Source organism: Eretmochelys imbricata, chromosome 1, assembly GCF_965152235.1.
Source record: "Eretmochelys imbricata isolate rEreImb1 chromosome 1, rEreImb1.hap1, whole genome shotgun sequence".
Taxonomy (NCBI): Eukaryota; Metazoa; Chordata; order Testudines; family Cheloniidae; genus Eretmochelys; species Eretmochelys imbricata.
This window is the reverse complement of record NC_135572.1, coordinates 252,106,757-252,128,751: the sequence shown is the minus strand read 5'-3', so window position 1 is coordinate 252,128,751 and position 21,995 is coordinate 252,106,757. Positions and strand designations below refer to the sequence as shown.

The window sequence follows — 21,995 nt, the reverse complement described above, 5'->3', positions numbered from 1 at the left end:
TACATTTTTAAAATTCCAGAGGAAAAATCTTATTTATATTATCAAGTTACTCATTTACATTTACATGTACAATTACCACGACTGTGGGCATGAATCAAGTATTAGGCAGCCTTCGGGTCACCAGCTTTTGTCAGAGACATAGTTTGAGTGCTATATTTGGGGGGGTGGGGGCAAACACACATGCGTGGTTCACTGACTGACTCCCCCCGCCTGAAGTGATACCTGGGTTGCCAGTGCTGGGGGGGACAGGACGGCTTAACAGGGGAGCCCCAGCAGCTGCTGGCAGCCACTCTGGCACCGGCTGCTGCCGTGATGTCACTGCCCTGGTGCTGCTTTCCGTGAAGAGCAGCCCAAAGTGGAATAAAAAAAGCAAGTCATACAGCAAAAATTGTTCTTAAAGACTAAGGCCTTTTCTACAGTGGTCGTTTTTACATCAGTGTAGCTGCAGTAAGGTGCAATCTTCAGCAACACAAGGGTCAGCAGAGCAGGAAGAGTTGAGGCCTGGTTGAATTCATAGGAATGCATTCAAAACTTAAAAATCAGTTTCTTCTTTATAATTAACAACTCTAAGAGGCTATGTCACAGGGTGGCTGGCCCTTTAGGGGGAGTTGGGCCTAGCCTCATTTGTGACTGTTCAAGGGGAAAGACCCGTCGGCCGCAGCAGCCTGCTTTGGTTAGGAGGATAGCTTTGTGTGGGTGTTACCTTGTGAGTTTTACGTCTGAAGAATAAAACTGTGCCCTGAAAGAAGGGCCCGAACAGACTTTGGAGGTAGCGTTAGTCCTTTCTGATGTTGCCTGTTTGAATTTGAATAATGATAATAGGAGATGCCAAATAATTAGCTTAATTGGAATATATTTAATCAGAGATTATAGAATAGAGAGTAATACAGCAGAACTCAGATGAATGTATATGTCCTGTTGTCTGGAGTGGCTCACAACTGTGAGTGCCTACCTCAGGGCAGACTGTCAAAAGCAGGGCAGACACCCCAGTCTGGTGGTATGTTTTATAATTAATTTCACCAACCCAGTGAAATCCCTGAGTACTACAATAGTCTTATATACTATGTTGCCACCCAGGCAAGCTGGACTATGTGATAAATGGTTACTTACACCTAACATCACAAATATTCCAGGTTACTTGCAGTCCCAAGAGTCCTGAGTTGCATCCTAGATCTCACACCAAAGACAACACTGGTAGCCAGTTCTAAAGGTTTATTAGCTAAGAAAAAGAAAATAGAGTTATTGAAAGGTTAAAGCAGGCAAAATATATGTACAGGTGAGTCACAGTCTATCATTTCAAATGGTAGCTGAGATGTAATAATCTGCCAGTTTCCCAAAAGTCTTTTAGGGCTACCCAGAATAATTCTGGGGATCTCTGTCTTCTTGTTCCGTTATTCTGCCCTGTTTGAATCCAAACATTCCAGAGATGAAGGAATTTCCTTTATATCCAGATTTATATTCGTTCTCCTAGAACAATCTGACAGGATAGCTACCCTGTGCCGTGATTTCTTCTTAGATAGCAGTGAGAGAGGAATGCTTTTAGAGTCTTTGAACTCTGAATGCCCTCACAATAACCAATTGCTTTGAAGTGCGGAGATGCATTACCTTTCTGATAAAGAGTACTTTATTTGCATTACACAAGGCTTTTTCCATGTTTGGATTATTTAGATATTGGGGGTCATATACAATGCAAAAAGTTAAGATACGGGTACATGAAAACAGTACATACAGAATCTCATTAATTTTATGAAGTTTAAACACCAAACATATTCACTGACATTTAACAGCCTCCTTTGATTATCTGCTAATACACAAGTGGATTGGCCTAACTTCCTGTTTTCAGCTGAGCCAACAGTTCTGACCAAAGCTGGAGTCAGCCTCATATTGTACTTTACCAAACCGATCTGACAACCGAAGAAGTGCGTGCAGCACAATTCACTCCAAATTCAACTGCCTCAAAACTCTTTTCCTGTGAAGGGGTTTGAACAAAGAAATTATTTTCTCATGATTAAAAGAAAAGGAGGACTTGTGGCACCTTAGAGACTAACCAATTTATTTGAGCATGAGCTTTCGTGAACTACAGCTCACTTCATCAGATGCATACCGTGGAAACTGCAGCAGACTTTATATATACACAGAGAATATGAAACAATACCTCCTCCCACCCCACTGTCCTATTCTCTGTGTATATATAAAGTCTGCTGCAGTTTCCACGGTATGCATCTGATGAAGTGAGCTGTAGCTCACGAAAGCTCATGCTCAAATAAATTGGTCAGTCTCTAAGGTGCCACAAGTACTCCTTTTCTTTTTGCGAATACAGACTAACACGGCTGTTACTCTGAAATTTCTCATGATTGATTTAACTGAGAGTTCTCTCTTAGGTGTCTCTATTTACTTAATTGTAGAAGACATCTGTAACTAATACATTATTACCAAAACTATCCATGTAAACAAATGACTCTTATTGACTTGGAAATCAATCCGTGGTTCATTATCCCATCAATTAGAGAAAATGTGGCTGATAAGGGGACCTTGTTGATCATCAGACCAGCATCTGTCAACCACAGCACACATCTTTAGTAATAGGTAAGGCTGCGAGTCTGTCTTGGAGGTCAAGGAAGTCACGGATTCCGTGACTTTCTGGGACCTCTCTGACTTCTGCAGTCACAGTGTGGCTGACGCCAGGGCTGTCCTAGCAGCTGGGGCAGCCCTGGGGTCAGCCGCACTGGCTGCTGCTTGGGTGGCCCCAGGCAGCTTGCCCCGGGAGATGCCAGAGTAGCCGCGACACCCCGGGCTGCCCCCTCAACCCCCGGAACAGCCATGGCATGCCCCTCCCCTCCCCCAAGCAGCAGCAGCGCCCTGGAGTCCCCATCCCAAAAGCCGCAGCAGCACCCCGGCGCCCCTAAGATTTAGTCAGGGGTGTTTATAGTACACGTCCTGGACAGGTCACAGGCTATGAATTTTTGTTTATTGCCCGTGACCTGTCCATGAGTTTTACTAAAAATACCCGTGACTAAAACATAGTCTTAGTAATAGGCAACCTTTGTTAATCACCGGTGTTTCATTAATCACAGAACACGTGTGATCATCATTTTTTGCCAATTACCAGTGTTCCCTCTTTGGACATCTGGACACAATTCTTCACAGGTCAGTAGATTCTGAATAGAGAATAAGATTATACGAATTCCTTTATTGACTATGTATATTTCCTCATTTAATTACTGTGACGTTTTGGGGATCGCCCAGACCAGTAAGAGGTTATGTCACTGCCTGCCCTGTAACTTTGAGTGTCCTAATGCTGTGCTGCTATGTCACAGAGCCCGGACACCAGTATCCAGCCCACACGCATACAGGTCTCACGCTGCCTTCCACCAGCCTAGTTACCCCAGGCAGGGTGATCCAAACAGCCTGTCCAGTCCCAAGCCTCCCCAAATCCATCCATCCCAAGTTCTCAACTACCAGGCACTCGGACTTTTCCCCTCTGGTTAGTCACCCCCAAAGGTGTGAAACCAGCCCTGCAGACACCAGCTTGCTTTGGCACATACATTCCATACAGTTTGCACACCAGAGACCTGTTTGAGATAAAAACAAACAGTTCATTTAATAGAAAAAATCACAGATTAAAACATGAAACAGCAAGGGAAACAAATATAAAAGAGCAGAAAACAAACATAAAATGCAACTTTAAGCTTTACACTTTTAAATTACATTAATAATTCCTTTTCTAATACAAGTTACCTATTGGCTTTGAACAGTTTTTCATTATACCTCCTAACTGTCGGGAGGATCCAGCGTTTTACAGACAGCTTCCAGCCTACATGCTGTCCCTCAATTTCTGGATACTCTTCTGTTCAAATCCCTTCCACTTTTAATGGCTTGCAGGGTTTTTTCCTTCAACCACTATAGATACTCAAAGTGGGGAAAACTCCCTCCTTTCTTAGGCCTAGTCTACACTCGGAAGTTACATCTGATATAGTGAAAAATCCAACTGTAGGTCAACAGAAGGTGGATTACCTATGCCCACGGGAGGTGGATTAACTATTCCAATGGGAGAAGCCCTCCCGTCAGCGTAGGTAGTATCTACATTGAAGTGTGACCACAGTGCTGTAGCATTTTAAGTGTAAACATGTTATGCTTAAACAGAGCAGACAAGATCTTTTTTATAGGGGAAATGGCAACACGCCGCATTTATTGAGAATACAGCAATTAGCATATGCTTTTTAGTCTGAGTCCTGCCAGTTGCTGTTTATAGTTACCAGTTCAGAGTCTGGATCAATCTAGTGGCCAGCCAGATTGGTCGCAGAGGGGAGCCGGGCTCTGTTGGTCACGATCTGATGCTTTTGGAGTAGTGGCAAGATGAACCCAAAGTCCCATGGGAAAGCACTCTGTTTTTATAGTCCTTTTGTAGTTGAAATTTATGGATTTTGCTGTGTCAGTTTGTGACCAGTTACTTCTTAATTGGTGTTATTTGTTGATGGCCCAAAACACCTCAGAGAGGGTCATTCTGTCTGGTTTTGATTTAATTAATTATTTTGTGTTTTAAGGGTGCCAGCCTTTACCCCAGAATCGTCAGTCTGCCCCTCCTCAACCATGGATGTGCGTTGATGGTTCTCTGGCGTCTTTGAGTTTCTTCAGTCTCTTTAGTTTCTTCACTTTTTCTTCCTGGGCCATCTGGCTTCAAAAATGGCCTTTACACTTTATTTTTCCCTGATGCATACATTCCTTATTCACACAAACAGTTCTTTGCAGAGACCTTCAAAAGGTAACAAATAGCAGTGTTTTATGTTGAACAAGAAAGGCATTATAAATTAGACCTTACTAAATTTTGTAACTGTCCTTTCCCACACTGGGGCTTGGGCTTGCAAAATTCCTCTAATTTAATTAACATAGACACAGACAAAATCCTGTCTGTTACTTACAAGGCATAAAAATAAAATGGCTAATACTAGTATCCACTATCCTATTCATTTATTCTAATATCTTAATTCTTACTATAAAACATACACTGTATATAGCCAAAACATAAACAATTTTATAGCACGGTGCCCATGGTACAACAAACATACCCTTAGTTTTCCAAGACTGGGGTTTCTTTTCAGTTTCAGGTTGTTTCAGTGTTTTCCCATTAACTTGAATAGCCCATCATTTGTCTTTTGCTGGGTTGTACAATATTTGGTGCTTGGAGCTAGTCTCATCTGGCAGGGAAGCCCCTCCCTGTCTGACTTGCCTCACGATGAGGTGGCACTGAACGTTGCAGCACAACTTATTAACTCAGTTTTTATATGTACACAACTACATAGCCACAGTCTGTATACATACCTCATAAGGATCATCAAGTTCAAAACATTATAAGCTTTCATAAAAGACCTTGCTCAATACAAGTCTACAGCACAATAATACAGTGTGCGATTAGTTGGTTCAAGTGCTCTTTTTTGGAGTTTAAACCTTCTGTTCTTCTCTTGGGGTGTCTGGATCCTGACTGTCATAGTTACCCACTAAGGTTCAACCTAAGTACCAAGAATTTCTTATAAATCTTTGTGCATATATGTTTGTTCAGAAATCTTTGTGCACAAAAAAGGACTTCATTTTCATAGTTAGTTTACAGAGCTGGATATTTAACCTAATAATCACCATCTGTGCGGATCTATAAAATTAGAATGGACAGCATAAAAGTTGTGCTTTAGAAGTTACCAGGTTTTTGTTCTCATAATAGGAAATCCACATGGAACGCTGTGTGACTCTGACAGATGTAGCTGTGGAAGCTGTCCTTACCTGCTGTCCGGCGATATATATTCTGCTGTTTCATGGATGCCCACTGATAACAGGTTAGTCAAATCAAGCAGGTAGCCAGCAAAGTATTCACTCCAAAGTCAGCCCAACATATGACACAAGGAGCGTGCCTTTTTTCTGTCTTGAAAGCACTTACCAAGTTGTGGATGCTCCTGAAAACAAATAACAAATGATTATTAATGATAGTGATGTAAATATACAAGGGTTTTTCCAAAACAGCAAGGCAATGTTCCTGCCTGTGAGACTTGGCAGTTGAACAAAGACAAAACCAAGACACAACAGGTCAGGCACATGTTGGTGTAGCCACAGCATTGGTGGAGAGATTGCAAAAGTAGTAGGTTTTAAAGAGCCGTTCTGCTCTGAAAATTTACTGTGCAAAATCGATACCTTATTTAAAAGGCTTTCATGTTTAATGAGTTTCTCTTTGATTTGTTTTAGCTTTGTTTCCAGTCCTTATATGTAGCTGAAACTGTATTGGTGTCAATAGCGGTTGATATCCCCCTAGTGACTTTTTTTGATCCCCAAGCAGGCCAGGGAATAGGACATCAGGTTTTCTGATTCCCAATCAAGTCCACTATTCACCTGACTATGCCACCTCCCATTTGTTCTTAGTTTTCATATGTGACCTATCTGGTGTGTCCATGTACCACCCACCTCACACAGTGGTTGGCTCTGTAGAAACTGGTAAGTAAATACATTGCGCAGAACCAGATTCTAATTTCACACAGATGCAAATCAGGAGGAACTCCACTGAAGTTGTGCTAGTTTGAGAGGAGATTCAGGCTGCTTAAGAGGACTGTTGCAGCTGCTTTGGGAACCTGTAACTTTGTCTTTCCTGAGTCTTTTGTGATTATGAAAAGGCCAGTTTTTAACTGTGCATTAATATAGTGGCTTTGCATTTGGTAAAACTAATATCAAGAATAAACACTTAGTAAGCTATGAATAAACTCAGTTGGAATTGATGATGCAGGCAGGGGTGCATTGGGGAGTGAGCAGCCCCTCTTCTTGTCCCCTGACTGGAGCTGGAAATTTGGCCCAGCCACACATCTGTCATGACCAAGGAGAGGTGGCTAGACCAAATCTGAGTATCACTGTGGCCTCATGTGTCTGCTTTTCATCCCCCACATCCCACCCACCACCACCTTTGCAGTCCTTCCAGCACCCATGGGCACTGGGAACCCCCAGTCCCGTGAAGGGTAGGCAGATTGGATCTGGGCTTTTGGGGAAGTGGAGATGCAGAAGGAGGAAGGGATCCGGGGCTCTCAGACCTCTGGCCCCTGCTGGAGCTGGTGCTCCTCAGCCTGATCACCTCTCTGAGTAAGAGCTCAGTGCTGGGTGTGAGGCAGGGAGAGCTCAGCCTGGTGTGGGAGCAGCAGGGGGGCAGTGTGTGGAGCTGGGTGCAGGGCTGGGGAGGGAGAGCTTTGGGCATCTTCCTTAGGAAAAGTATGGTTGCACTCCTGGGTGCAAGAGTAATTGGTCATTCCAGCAATGTGAACTGAATTGAGTCAATGAAAAGATGGAAAAAGCAGTTTTCTTTGGGGATCAGACGCAAAGTATCTTAGCCCCCATTCAGGAAAGCGCTTAAACAGATGCTTTAAAATTAAACACCGGCTTAAGTGTTCTCTTTTATCGAGGCCTTAGTTAGGATTTACCCTGGAGGTGGTTCAGCTGGATTCAATTTGTAATTGTTTTGTTGGTCCTTTCATTTTCTTCTTGAGTTTCTACCTTAAAAATTAGAAGGTGGTGCTCTTTTCTTAGTGCTATGTGGCCTTCTGGTTATCATGGGATTGTTACTTTCTCCATTGTATGGTGCCTGGAACAATGAAGCCCTAACCTGCTAGCACAATATGAATGTTAAATAGTGATACAATGTTGGCCTTAGCCCAGGAATTACTTAAACTTTAAACATAGAAAAAAGCAGATCTTTTTTTTATTAGTGCACCAGAAAAGCCTTTTAAGGTGCTAAGGTTATCATCTTTGCCTATCATTCTGATCGTGTCATTCACACCCCTATCCTCTTCAATCTTCCACTGGTTTTCCTTTTTCCTCTGCATCAAGCTCAAGCTTCTTGTCTTCACCTTCAAAGCTCTTCTCAACTCTGCTCCTCACTACTTACCCAGAATTTTCTTTTATCGCTCTGCCCTCTCCTCTCCACCACAGATGATAGCCTGCTCTGCCCATTGGTTCATTCCTCCCATAACCAACTTCACACCTTCTGCCATGCTGCCCTTTGTATGTGGGATGCTATTCTTGAATTGATCTGTAGGCCACTACCCTCTTCTCTTTCAAACCACCTCAAGACCCACAGCTATTCAGATGCCTACCAAAAAAAAAAGGCCAACTAGTACTGAATAGGTTGAGGGGTAGTTGAGTGTATTTATTAAATAATAAAGGAAAAAAACCCTACCTTGCCAACATCTGTCCTTGTAATCTAGTGTCTGGTTCTTGATGGTGCTTTATTATTATTAGGTATAAAGAAGAAACTGCACAATTTTGAACGATTACAGATATAAAAGTATCTGAAATGTGATTTTTTTTCAAAGGTCCATTCCCAGAATATGGAGCAAACAAAAAAAAATCCATATTTTGTGCTAATGGCAAATTAAACAAATATGAAGAAATAAATTATTCCTGTATCTTGTTGTATTACAAAATTCTTTTGTTTGCACAGTATCTGTATACATTATAAACAATTAATAACGTTTGTTTTTCTTGTGCTTTTTTTACAGATCGTTCCCGAGAAGCCTTGGAGCAATTAGTTGGACCAAACAAAATTAAGCAAGTGACATGGACTGTTTATTGATTTGTATATAAAGTTTCCAGATGGTACAGCTTTTTCAGGAAACAACCATCTCTGGGGAACAGCTTTCTCTCTGGTATCCACTGTCTAGTAATACCAGATTCCTTCATTCTTTGTTTCTACTAGAGCTCTCTGTCAGCATCCAAGTCCTTTCATGTCTTAGGTGTGCCTGTCAATACCCTGTGAAATGATATTTCCTGTAATTAAAGCAACGGCTCTCTTTACATCACAAGTCTGATCATCTTTTTGGGTGAAAAACACAGTTCACACCAATTTAACGAGAATAATTAATTTTGAAGCTTTATGAAAAAATTTAGGGCAGTATATTAGCGCCTTAATTATAGCACAAAGCATATGTAAAACAGATAAAGCAGGAGAGGATCAGAGAGTGCTCAGTTCCCTAGTCCTAGTGCAGAGGTCTCCAAACTACGGCCCATGGGCTGGATCTGGCCCGGGGCTTCCGTTTGTCCGGCCCTCCAACCAACAGGGGCGGAGCAAACAGCTGAGTAGGCAGGGGGAGGAGCCGCCGGCAGCAGCTCATGCTGGGTGGCAGCACAGCTGAGCTGTGCAGAGGGGTGAGTGCCCCTGGGAGCCAGTGTCCCCACGAAAGGGGAGACAACTTGGGGAGAGTTGGTGCTGCAGCCGAGCAGGCACGGACCCCTGCCTTAGAGTAAAAATACAAGCCAGATGCTTAATTACATCTCCAATAAATGGAGGAAAGAAGATGGAAATTAACAATTTCATAATGGTTACATTTTAACTACAGCACTAATAGAACCAAACAGTCCCAACCAGCTGAGTAGAGTAGTGTTGTATTTTTAACGATTTTGCATATAATTTGCATATATTTAATGTCTTTCACAGTCGCTTCAGCCCGCGAAGCCCCTTCAAAAATCTAATATGGCCCTCATCTCATAAAGTTTGGAGACCCCTGTCCTCGTGCATAGTCGGCTGTTTCTTTCATCACCAGGGCTAGACAAGTTTGGCCTTTTGGGAAGGGTTCTGTGTTGCTCCAATCATTCTTAACACTTCACATCCTTTTATACGCTTACATAACCCCTACATCACGCATGCCCATATCTAATCACTCTTTTCCTTTGTCCATATTTAATATATTTCATGCTATGTACATGCTTCATTTTATACAAAACACCGTTCTAATTGGTTCCTTCAAATCAATCACATGCAGTTCATGCTTAATAAACACCTTATCTTGCCCATTCACGTTATTCAGATGTTTCCTGTTAATCTCAATGTATCTGTTCTTGTGCCCTGGATGATTTGGGTGCACAACAGTTTGTTTTTCTCAAGCATCCTATTATTTGATATTTTGCAAGCATCCATTTTTCTTTACTTTTAGTTAAAAGACACATTGACAATTTTAAACCAGATAGTACACTAACATTAAACAACTAAATTATCCACTCTTAATAAAGGCCACACAACTTAACATTATTATTACATATTATTCTTAAACCTTGCCAAGAGGTTGGTCCACTTAACAATAGATCTTATCTTAGTAATAGGCCCTTTGTCCTAGTGGTCAGCAGGTTTGGGCTTGGCCTTAACTCTTACTTAATATATGTAGTTAATATGACGTTACAATGTTTTGATTCTCCAACAGTATTTCATTAAGAAAATAGTTTAAAATTATTGTTATTTGTATTACAGTAATGCCTTGGGGCCCCAGGCAATAATCAGTAATGCCTAGCATCCCATTACACTAGATATTGTACAGACATGGTAAAAAGGCAGTTCCTACCCTGGAGAGCTTGCCGGCAAACACTTAACTTTCATTTGAAATCCCAAGCATAAAGTTAAGCACGTGCATAAGTGTTTGCAGGATTGGGACCTAAATCTATTACTAGATACAGCAGGTGGATAGAACAGGTGACTGTAGGTAGGGTGACCAGATGTCCAGATTTTATAGGGACAGTCCCGATTTTTGGGGCTTTTTCTTATATAGGCTCCTATTATCCCTCACCCCCTGTCCCGATTTTCCACACTTGCTGGCTGGTCATCCCAACAGTAGGGGACAGAAACAGTAAAACAAGCATGTTCTGCCTAACAAACAGTAGTCGCAGTTTGCCGCCTGCGTAGCTGCCGTTTTCCACAGGCCCAGCTATGTTCACCTTGAGGTGTTATTCCTTAAGATACGTTTAATGCTGCTCTTTTTGGCATTGATTTGAGCTTATTTGGTTTTTATACGCCCCAAAGCACAGCACGTATGCTGTTAAATGCGACGTTGGCTTGAATCAAGAATAACTCCACTGAGGCTCAATGGAGTTACTCGGTTAAAAACTTGGTGAGAGGTCAGGATCGGGCTCCGGTCGTACGTGTGTTTGAATAAAATGTGTTGCCCTGTCAAAGTAGTATCCTCAGGACCGGGGGGTGTCCTCGAAAGAGACTTTGCTCATCTCGGCGTGCAGGCATTTGTACACAGTACAAGTTGACAAGATATCGCCAAGTCAAATACTAGAGGTAGATGATAGAAGACCATAACAGATCTGCATGCAAAATTTAAAAGCAAATATAAGCTGCATCTTCCTTTAACATGACACCATGCCCCACTATGAGAACAAAGAATGGTGAATAATTTCAAACAAACCTATTGTGAGATTCGCAGCATTTCTGTCCCACTGGAAAGGAATGTTTTCACCCCCTTTGCAGATTGCTCCTCCTCTGTTTGAAGCTTTGAGGAGCTCCCATCTTTGGTGGCTTTTCACTGCCATCCTGGGGTTCTGTATAACAGCTTTCTTCCCTGGCTCAGTAGCTGGAAGAATAGCAGCCTCACAGCAGTTAGTGCTCCTTACTGCAGCTGCTCATTCTTCTAGGGAGCACTACTTTATGCAAGCAGAGATGGACCAATCCTTGTGCCTTACTGGTTCTCATGCCTGCTGAGCCTCTAAATCAGTGGTGGGCAACCTGCGGCCCATGGGCCGCACGCAGCCCGCTGGCAGGCCGCAAGACAGTTTGTTTACATTGACCATCCGCAGGCACGGCCACCCGCAGCTCCCAGTGGCTGCAGTTCACTGCTCTAAAATGCTGCAACCTAATCGGTTGCAGCAGTCACACAGGATGTATTGCAAGGCAATTCTAGTGCACATCCCTCCCCATCAGGGAGTATGGTGCCCAGATCGATGCCAGGAATCCCATGTGGCAGGGCAATAAACTATCAGTAGGCCCCAAAATAGGAAGAAACTCATTTTCAAGGTTGGATACTTAAATTCATGTGCCTATAGGGCCCTAAATGTAGATTCAGATGTCGAAGCACTTAGCTAGAGTGGAGATTTGCCCCAATTATAGCCATCCTGGTCCAGCCAAGGGTATAGCTGCCCGAGTGCAAATAGCGGCTTTACCTGCTTACACTAGTAGGGGGGTTTGCACCTGTGCAGCTATGCCAATGGCTGTAATCAGAGCAACTCCCCACTGTACACAAGGCCTTAGTGCTGATTTTGGTGAATAAATAGGGATTTAGGCGACAAACTTTGAAAATTGTTCCCTCAGTTACATATAAGCGAGTTATTGAACTGAACATGGTCTTCCATAACCTGTGTAACTAACACATTGCACAGGAACAGAGATCAGCGATTACACTATAAAATACTTGTGTATACAAATGTTGGTGTTTTGGGGCGGGGGGGAGGGGATGGAAACCTAGCCTACTGTCTGCACTTATATGAAGATTTAGTTTAATTCTTCATATTCTATTTTGTCCCTAGTTGTTGTTACTTATGATAAGTTGTGTTGGGTTATGCACTTTGGAGAGGAGCACTGCAAAAAAAAATTGTGTTGTATTGAAAACTAAATCCTTTAAATTAGATGGGCTGGATAAGTATTTTTTCAAAGTTTGCTTAAGTGTATTGACATTTTTGTATACTTCCAAGCAGTTGAAAGCAGTTCAGAATCATAGAAATGTAGGGCTGCAAGGGAGGGACCTTCAGAGTTCATCAAGTCCAGCCCCTTGTGCTGTAGCAGGACCAAATAAACACCATCCCTGACAGGGGTTTGTCCTGTTACCCAGGGTTCTTTCAACCCAAAGCTCTTGGTAACTTTTACTGTGTGTGAGGTGGTGTCAGGAAATAAATCAAGGGAGACATGGCCGTCCGATCGATAGATGGCTGGCACAAACAGGACAACAAAAGAGTGCTTTCACTTAAAGCTAAACTTTACTTAGTCTCAAGCACTTACACATGTGCACAACAGGTTAGTAAAACATCCCCAACCCTTGAGGGTGGCTCTCGAGTGACACAGCGGCAGGCTTCTGTTGGCCAAATCTTCCGTCTGCTGGTGGGGACCGCAAGATGTATCCAGAGGGAGAGTCCAAAAGAGTCCAACTACCTCAAACTTTTCGCCTTATTTCATTAGTAATAGAACGACATGTCCCTTAAAAGAAACTTAAGTAAGCAGTTTCAGTGGTCAGCAAGAGGTTTCCTTCTGATTATTGATTAACCAGGTGTGGGTTTTTCCAGAGTTTGCAGCCTTGAAGCCCTAATAGACATGGGGCACATCCTGCTTTTCTAAAATGCATGTATCAGCAACTTCAACACAATTCTTATCAGGAAGGACGCAGGGTCAAGCTGCCCTTTCTGTGGCACCCAAAACTCCCTCCCCTCCTGGCTTGGTTGGGCTGAGACTGCTGAATGGCCAATTTGCAGCCTGCTGACTTGGCTGCTTTTAGCAATAAGCCACAGTGGTTTCGGGCACTTTACTGGTTTGCTGACATCTCCCCATACAGTCCAACCTGTTTATAAAAACCTCCAGTGATGGGAATTCCACAACTCGTCTTGGAAGCACGTTCCAGAGCTTAACTACCCTTATAGTTAGAAAGTTTTTCCTAACATCTAACCTAAATCTGCCTGGCTGCAGATTAAGCCCATTATATCTTGTCTTGCCTTCAGAGGACGTAGAGAACAATTGATTATTGTCCTCTTTATAGCAGCCCTTAACATATTTGGAGAATGCTATCACGTTGCCCCCTCAGTCTTCTTTTCTCAAGACTAAGCGTGGCCAGTTTTTTCATCCATTTGTCATAAACCTTCTATCATTTTTGTTACTCTGCTCTGGACTCTCTCCAATTTGTCCAGATCTTTTGTGACGTGCGGCGCCCAGAATTGGACAGAATTGCTCCAGCTGAGATCTCACCAGTGCTGAGTAGAGCAGGCCAATTACCTACCGCGTCTTACATATAACACTCCTGTTGATACACCCCAGAATTATACCAGCCTTTTTGGCAGCTGCATCAGATTGTTGACTCCCATTCAATTTGTGATCCTCTATAACCCCAGAAGTTAAAATCGCCCATTACCACCAGGTCTTGAGTTTTGGATATTTCTCTTGTTTGTTCTAGATCTGCCTCATCCACCTCCTCTTCCTCATTTGGTAGTCTATTGACAACCCTACCATGACATCTATTTTTTAACCTCTATTTTTACCTCTTTTATTTTTAACCAGAAACTCTCAACGGGTCTGCCCCTCACCTTCTTCTGGACCTCAGAACAAGTGTATACGTTCTTGATGTATAATGCTACACCTGCTCCCTTTTTTACTCCGCCTGTCCTTATTGAACAAGCTCTACCCCGCTATACCAATATTCCAGTCATGAGATTTATCCCACTGAGTCTCTGTGATGCCAATTAAGTCATAATTTAGCTTATGTACGCTAATACTTCCAGTTCTTCCCATTTATTCTCCATACTCCTTGCACTGGTGTGTGGACATCTGAGATGCTGAGCAGCTTCCCCCACTGATTTCCTTCTTGTTGCTCCTATGGCCCTATTGTAATTTTCCATGTCCCACCAACAACTAACCTCCATTAACATCACTTTTTTATATTTACTTGTGGGCTTTGAACCTAGTTTAAAGCTCTCACTTGGTTGGTGAGTCAGTGCACAAAGATGCTCTTCCCTTTCTTGGTCAGGTGGCCCCCTGTTTCTTCCCAGAACAGCATTGCATGGTTGAGGAAGCCATAGCCCTCCTTTTGACACTATCTACAGAGCCATGCATTCATCTTCAGGATGTGTGTGCCCTTCCCTGGGCCCTTACCCTCATCTGGGAGGACAGACAAGAATACAGCCTACACCCTTGATCCCTTCTGTCTAGCTCCCAAAGCCCTGTAGTCTCTGCTGATCTGCTCAGGGACAGACCTGGCAGTATTATTAGTACCCAGGTGGATGAGCAGCAGCGGGTAGCAATGGGTGAGCCACAGCAACCTTTCCATAATATCTCAGACACAGGCTCCTGGCAGGCAGCACACCTCCCAGAACAGTGTGTCAGGTTGGCAGATGCTCCCACCGCAGACAGCATGGTTATCAAAATGACAAATATTTTCACCGCTTTTTTTAAACTTGCAGTAATCACTGTGTGGGAGCTTGAAACAGAAGGTCCATTTCCTGCTCCGATCATTGTTCCTCCACTGTATTTGCACAATAGTTTTATTATCGTACGGTTGCTCAATAGCGCTAGGCTTTCTTTGAAAATATCAGATTCCCCTTCGAGCGAGTATGTCCACTGACTCTTACTCACTGATCGGGTCCCGTCCTTGGAGACGCTTAGGGGCTAGTCTACACTAGTGTGCTATACCAGCCACTGTAGCGCATCTGGTGAAGACATGCTATGCTGATGGGAGAACACGCTCCTGTGGGCATAATTATTCCACCTCAAGGAGAGGTAGAAGCTATGTCGGCGGGAGGGTGTCTTCCATGGCTATGGCACAGTGTGGACACCACTTTACGTTGGTATAACGGGTGTCACTCAGGGGCACTCGCTTTTTACACCCCTGAGCAACTTAAGTTACATCTACTTAAGCGGTAGAGTAGACAAACCCCTAGAGCTGTCAGGAAGGGGTGTAGCCTATAGGTTTAAGCCGCTGACTTGCTTTATAGGGTTAATTTGCTGGCTTGCTTTATTATATTTTGCCTTCATTTACTAGCTTGATTATTTTATTTTATTTGGCTTGTATTTTTGTATTGAATTAGTCTGTTTGTCTGTAATGCAAGGAACTTGCAGGCCTGTATCCTGCATGATTATCTTAAGGAAGTTAACATAAGTATGGTTAAGTAGGCTTGTGACCTTTGGCATATATAACTGGCCTAACAGTCACCCTTTGAGATTTTGGGGAACTAGACGTGTTTACCTAAGAAAGTCGAGGCTTAACAGTGATCACAGAGTGTGGCGGTTCAATGATGAGACAGAACACAGCTTTATGCAAGCAAGCAGGCTGGTCAGCTGAAATGGGCTGCTGCCCCCCAGCTTTCCACGTTCCCCTTTTATTATATTTCTCCCCCCTATGCATTATGTACTTCTACCGCAAAAAGACACACAAAGGAATGTATGACGTTGATTAATATACTTGTTTACCAACTTTTATCTACTACAATCCTGGTTCTCAGGCCTTGAGCCCAGGCTAAAAAAGCTTCCCACGGTCACTGTCTTTTAATCAACTTCTCATGGTTCATATCTAGTCCTTGTCCTTGGATAGAGCAATGTGTGCATTGCTTCTACAAAACAGTCAGGGTGTGCCCTGACTGTTTCCAGGTGGAATAACTAAACATGAACCCTTCAACAGAGTACACTGCAGAAACACAGAAGTAACAAACAAAAATCAGTTCAGGCAAGATGTAACAGGTTTTGAGAATGAGCACATTTGACCTGTGATTGCAGAGCCATTGGCCATTATCTTTGAAAACTTGTGGTGATCGGGGGAAGTCCCGGACGACTGGAAAAAGGCTAATGTAGTGCCAATCTTTAAAAAAGGGAAGAAGGAGGATCCTGGGAACTACAGGCCAGTCAGCCTCACCTCAGTCCCCAGAAAAATCATGGAGCAGGTCCTCAAGGAATCAATCCTGAAGCACTTACACGAGAGGAAAGTGATCAGGAACAGTCAGCATGGATTCACCAAGGGAAGGTCATGCCTGACTAATCTAATCACCTTCTATGATGAGATTACTGGTTCTGTGGATGAAGGGAAAGCAGTGGATGTATTGTTTCTTGACTTTAGCAAAGCTTTTGACACAGTCTCCCACAGTATTCTTGCCAGCAAATTAAAGAAGTATGGGCTGGACGAATGCACTATAAGGTGGGTAGAAAGTTGGCTAGATTGTCGGGCTCAACGGGTAGTGATCAATGGCTCCATGTCTAGTTGGAAGTGCCCCAAGAGTCGGTCCTGGGGCCGGTTTTGTTCAATATCTTCATAAATGATCTGGAGGATGGTGTGGATTGCACTCTCAGCAAATTTGCGGATGATACTAAACTAGGAGGAGTGATAGATACAGTGGCAGGTAGGGATAGGATACAGAGGGACCTAGACAAATTGGAGGATTGGGCCAAAAGAAATCTGATGAGGTTCAACAAGGATAAGTGCAGAGTCCTGCACTTAGGACGGAAGAATCCAATGCACCGTTACAGACTAGGGACCGAATGGCTAGGCAACAGTTCTGCGGAAAAGGACCTAGGGGTGACAGTGGACGAGAAGCTGGATATGAGTCAACAGTGTGCCCTTGTTGCCAAGAAGGCCAATGGCATTTTGGGATGTATAAGTAGGGACATAGCCAGCAGATCGAGGGAAGTGATCGTTCCCCTCTATTCGACATTGGTGAGTCCTCATCTGGAGTACTGTGTCCAGTTTTGGGCCCCACACTACAAGAAGGATGTGGAGAAATTGGAGAGAGTCCAGCGAAGGGCAACAAAAATGATTAGGGGTCTGGAACATATGACTTATGAGGAGAGGCTGTGGGAACTGGGATTGTTTAGTCTGCAGAAGAGAAGAACGAGGGAGGATTTGATAGCTGCTTTCAACTACCTGAGAGGTGGTTCCAAAGAGGATGGTTCTAGACTATTCTCAGTGGTAGAAGATGACAGGACAAGGAGTAAGAGTCTCAAGTTGCAGTGGGGGAGGTTTAGGTTGGATATTAGGAAAAACTTTTTCACTAGGAGGGTGGTGAAACACTGGAATGCGTTACCTAGGGAGGTGGTGGAATCTCCTTCCTTAGAAGTTTTTAAGGTCAGGCTTGACAAAGCCCTGGCTGGGATGATTTAATTGGGGATTGGTCCTGCTTTGAGCAGGGGGTTGGACTAGATGACCTCCTGAGGTCCCTTCCAACCCTGATATTCTATGATTCTATGACCCTTCCGCTCTATTACTCACCATCAATCTTGAGCATTCAGGAACCTGGAACATCAGACTCAGTTGGCATGCCAGGGATGAGGCTGGTCCTTCGTCTCTTACCACCAGGTCCCCAAGGAAGGGTGTGAGTATGCTAATCTAGGAACTTCTGCAAGGTACTCCCAGAAACGTACTATTTCCTTTTGGTTCTGTGGCTTGGAACTTTGATAACCTTTTCACTTATTTTAATAAAAGTCTCTAAGGCTGTTTTGTCCTCAGTGTGAGTGTTCTTGCCATGCACCCCAAGGTTTAAGGCCCCCAAAGGGTCCTTACAAGATATAGAACGCAGTGTAGCCTGATTCTAGAACAAGAACCTTCCTATCTTCTGGTCAGATCAATTGGAGAGCCTATAACAATCTACTAATCTCTAAAAATCAGGCAACAGGGGCCAGACATGGTCCTGGAACCAGCCCCTTCATCTCTGGCCAGAAGTTCCTGCCTCTGCAGGATCTATGCAAGGCAGCACTTGTATGCTGACAAAGTGATTCTTCTGACATAAGAATTTGCCAGCTCTTCACTCATAAGAGAAGGAACACAGAAGTTCTTACCAGGTGCAGAATTATCACTTTAAATTTGGCAAAATCAAGTAGCTGCAGACTTCAAAGGCCCAATCTAGAGAGGCAGGCTGGGAAAAAAGTTCCTAGGAAAGAAGTGTCATGCCAAGACCCAGCAAGATTAAAAGTCACAGCTTATAAAATGGTGGCTTGTCCTGGCAACGAGTGTTGGGCAACAAAGAAGAAATGCGAATGCTGAGAAGGATGAGTGGGGAGGAGCAAGAAAGACCATGTGAGGAATGTGTATGCAGGCTCAAAGCAATATCCATACATGAGAAAATGAGGTGGGGGGGTGCAGGCACAGTAGGTTTGGTCTCGCAAAGTGCAGCTGTGACAATGACATAGGTGAGAGAGTCCAAGAGATCAAGACTGAAAGACAAAGACTGAGGCCGCCCCAAGAAGCAGTGGTGGCTGTCATAAAGGAAGACTGGATAGCATGTAGTATGATACAGGACATGGTACTGAACAGAGCACTTCAGAGGGAGAGGACTCATAAAGCAGACCCCATTTGATGGGATTAATGCAAGGAAGTAGTAGTGATGTCATGCCTAAAGCCACTTTACCACAGGTCAATGGGAGAGCTCATTTAAAAGAGGAACACAATTTACCAACGCTCCCAAGACATGGTGTTCCCATTTTTTCTACTTTCACCCTAAGCACAATCCAGAAGACGTGTGTAACGAGGCCGGTCTTCTCTCCAGCTTGTTTAGGATCCACTGCCATGCCCACAGGCTCTTTTGGGGCAGTTTTATTGACCAAACTTAAAACAAAAAACAAGCAAGCCCAATTCCTCAATTCACCCTGAGCTACAATCCCCAGGGGACTTTTCCCCTTCACTGCTCAGGCTTTCACTGTCTCTCCTGCCAGGGGACTCTGATAGTCTTGCTGCTTCCTGCAGCTTTTAGCTCTGACTCACCTGGTGTCTCTCTTTCTCAGGCCCAAGTGCCTTCTTTTAAAGCCTAATATGGGCCAGTTGATGCAGTACAGATGCACTGGTCTTAAAAGGGCTAGTGCCACACTGTTTGGACGTCTGCAGAGCTATTAACACATACATCAACAGGACTACGCTATTTTTATTCTCGTGAATACATCCTAGTTGCAGAGAATAGAAAGCTCACAAGAATGCTATATCCACCTGGATATGTATAACCGGATTACACACAGGAAGGAGATTTAAATCCCCCAGAGCAACTGCAGGCACATGCTGCTGGATAAAACTGTGACTTCTTGGGACAAAATAGCCTCATAATTAGCAAAGGAAATTTGTGAAGCAGCCAGATAGTTCAACACACTTATCTTCACTAACAAATTGCCACAAGTCCTCCTTTTCTTTTTGCGAATACGGACTAACACGGCTGCTACTCTGAAACTTATCTTCACTAGACATTGAAAACTATATTCTTATCAACTGGTGCAGCAGTGAGCAGGAACATTCTGTGGCAGCCCACTAAGCTGCATGCCGCTACACTGAATTTCTATTATCCTCTCCCCATTTACCTTTATTTTCTTTGGTTACATCCTGTTCAGCCTTTGAAAACGCACACTTAGCTTCCATTGGCTTCAATGGGGCAGGGCGGGGGGCATCTGCATGTCTAAGAGTGGAATTTGCCTGTAAGGCTTCTCTCAAACGATGGGCCAAATTCTCAGCTGCAGTGAATTGGTATAACTGTGTGGCCTTCAGTGGTGCTACAGCAGTTTACACCAGCGGAGGATCTGCCCAAATGTTCCATTTTCGTCCTTTATAAACACAGAACAGATTTCTTTTTTTAAAGGCCATACTTCTTCTAAATCCAGTTTTTGAAGAAACCGAGAGGTCAGGGCTGGTAACTCCAGACAATGCTTGAGGTTAATCCATTGTTTTCTTGCCTAGTGGATTCAGGAAGTGAATATTCTACCACTTGGTGCAATTGACTGTGAATGCGGTGGCCTAAAAACTGAGGCCTCCCAGGGTCACCAATTAGCACTTTAGTTCCATGAATACTGATGCATTTCCTCAACCAGTGATGAAGACTGTTTGCAAGTTGTTCATCATAAAACATATCCCCCAAAACAATGAGGTCCCAGTGGTCCAGCTCTGTATCAATGATGTTCTTAGTTAGAATAGGAAAGGGGTTCACATTGTTCAGCTCACAATTTAATACCATGGCCATTCCTGCAACTGAGAACAAGCACAAAGTACATGAGAAGTGATTTAGAATTCTATACTTAAATGCCATCTGTAGTGGTAAACTCTTCTAATATTTTCACAAATTCTTTGTTTGGATAATCTCTTAAATATCAATGTTATTCTACTAGGTATCTATATAGCCTTCATTAAGGTAGTAATTTAGTACCTCCCAACCACTGGTGAATTTGATTCTCATACCATCCCTGTTAGGTATTATCCCCATTTTACAGATTGGAACTGAGGCACAGCGCAGATGAAGTGACTTGCCCAAGGTCACACAGGAAACTGTGGCAGAGCCACGACTTGAACTCACTTGTGCAAGTCCCAGTTCAGTGCCTTTGCCACGAGACAATACCTTCTCCCCAGTCAACCAAGAATGTTAAATAAATTAATAAGAATAAATCAAATATAAAGGGTGCCAAGGGGAAAACAAGTAAAAATAAGACATGTAAATTGCTGTTAGCCACATAATCAGAAAATAATTATTAAAACATGTAAACATGGGACAAATCATTCTTGGTGTAACTTCCCAGAAATCAGAGTTTACCCCAGGGATAGAGACAGTATCAATGTGGTTTATTCAAAAATAAAATCCATAAAATAAATCTCATTAGTCTCTTTCCCTAAGTAAGGCAACTAAAAACACAGGCCAGTTGTCAAAATTTTGGGTGTGCAACCCCTTAGAAAATCAGGTCACTCACTTAGGTGCTGAATAAAGTGCATAAAAGTTAGGAATCAGGAGCTAAATGCTCAAAGGTGACTGGGCCCAATTTCAGAAGATGGGTACTCAGATCAGTCCTTTAAGGTGTCTCGAATTGGGCACCCCAAAACTGAGACACTCAAAATCAATCACTTTGAAAATAAATCAAGCCTTAAAGTATAAAAATGTTGTTCTACATTTTCTATGTAAAATGTGTTAATTTTTAAATTCCTCTAGAAGTTGTGTGTGTTGGCGGGGAGGGGAGCATGCGTGTGTAATCTTGCTTTAACTTTAATTTCTTGATGATTAAACTTTTTTTTGTTACAAGTCCAAAGCAGTGTAATCTAGCAGAATGAAGAGTGTGGGGAACGCTTTGGTAGTCATAATCAGCAGTCATCTTTCAAATATTAACTTGGATTATTTGCACATACTTTAGAAATTGAGTCTGGCTTTCTTTGACCTAAGTATGAAAAGAACAAATTGTTAAGGACGAGACTTATCCCATCCTAGAGGTGATAAGCTGTTTCAAAACAGATACAAAAAATATTTGATTAAGATAATATAGAGATAAAAACTGAATAGACTGTTTTCAGTAGAATTCGGAGAGAACAGAACTATTTCTTTACCAAAATGTATCAGCAAAGAAAGGTTCATAAATGCAAGTTCACCAGTTGACTGACCTTCTAGGTGAAGTCATTTAGCCGCTAACCAATGGTGTATACTGAGTGTTACACAAGGCTGAGGTCAGATACAGCACTGCTGTGGTTAAAAAGCTGCATACACAAGTTACCAGGGGAACGCAGACATTTAGGCAAGATCGC

General features: G+C 43.1%; 2 protein-coding genes across 9 annotated transcripts in view; one reads left to right on the top strand and one right to left on the bottom strand.

Annotated features, from left to right (window-relative positions):
• The window catches only part of AMN1 (antagonist of mitotic exit network 1 homolog), a 54,932-nt gene extending 46,118 nt beyond the window's left edge, over positions 1-8,814 (top strand). For 4 of the 5 annotated variants that reach the window (XM_077827709.1, XM_077827737.1, XM_077827727.1 and 1 more), the window contains 3 exons: positions 3,075-3,147; positions 5,714-5,825; positions 8,520-8,814. In XM_077827709.1, coding sequence (XP_077683835.1) covers positions 3,075-3,147; positions 5,714-5,825; positions 8,520-8,568 — 234 coding nt within the window. In that variant the 3' untranslated portion in view covers positions 8,569-8,814. The remainder of the gene's footprint in view (positions 1-3,074; positions 3,148-5,713; positions 5,826-8,519) is intronic. The other variant, XM_077827719.1, reaches the window with a different exon arrangement.
• The window catches only part of ETFBKMT (electron transfer flavoprotein subunit beta lysine methyltransferase), a 28,976-nt gene continuing 12,799 nt past the window's right edge, over positions 5,819-21,995 (bottom strand). For 3 of the 4 annotated variants that reach the window (XM_077827759.1, XM_077827772.1, XM_077827781.1), the window contains one exon: positions 12,746-20,465. In XM_077827759.1, coding sequence (XP_077683885.1) covers positions 20,122-20,465 — 344 coding nt within the window. In that variant the 3' untranslated portion in view covers positions 12,746-20,121. Of the gene's footprint in view, positions 5,943-12,745; positions 20,466-21,995 lie in introns of those variants that run through there. The other variant, XR_013347268.1, reaches the window with a different exon arrangement.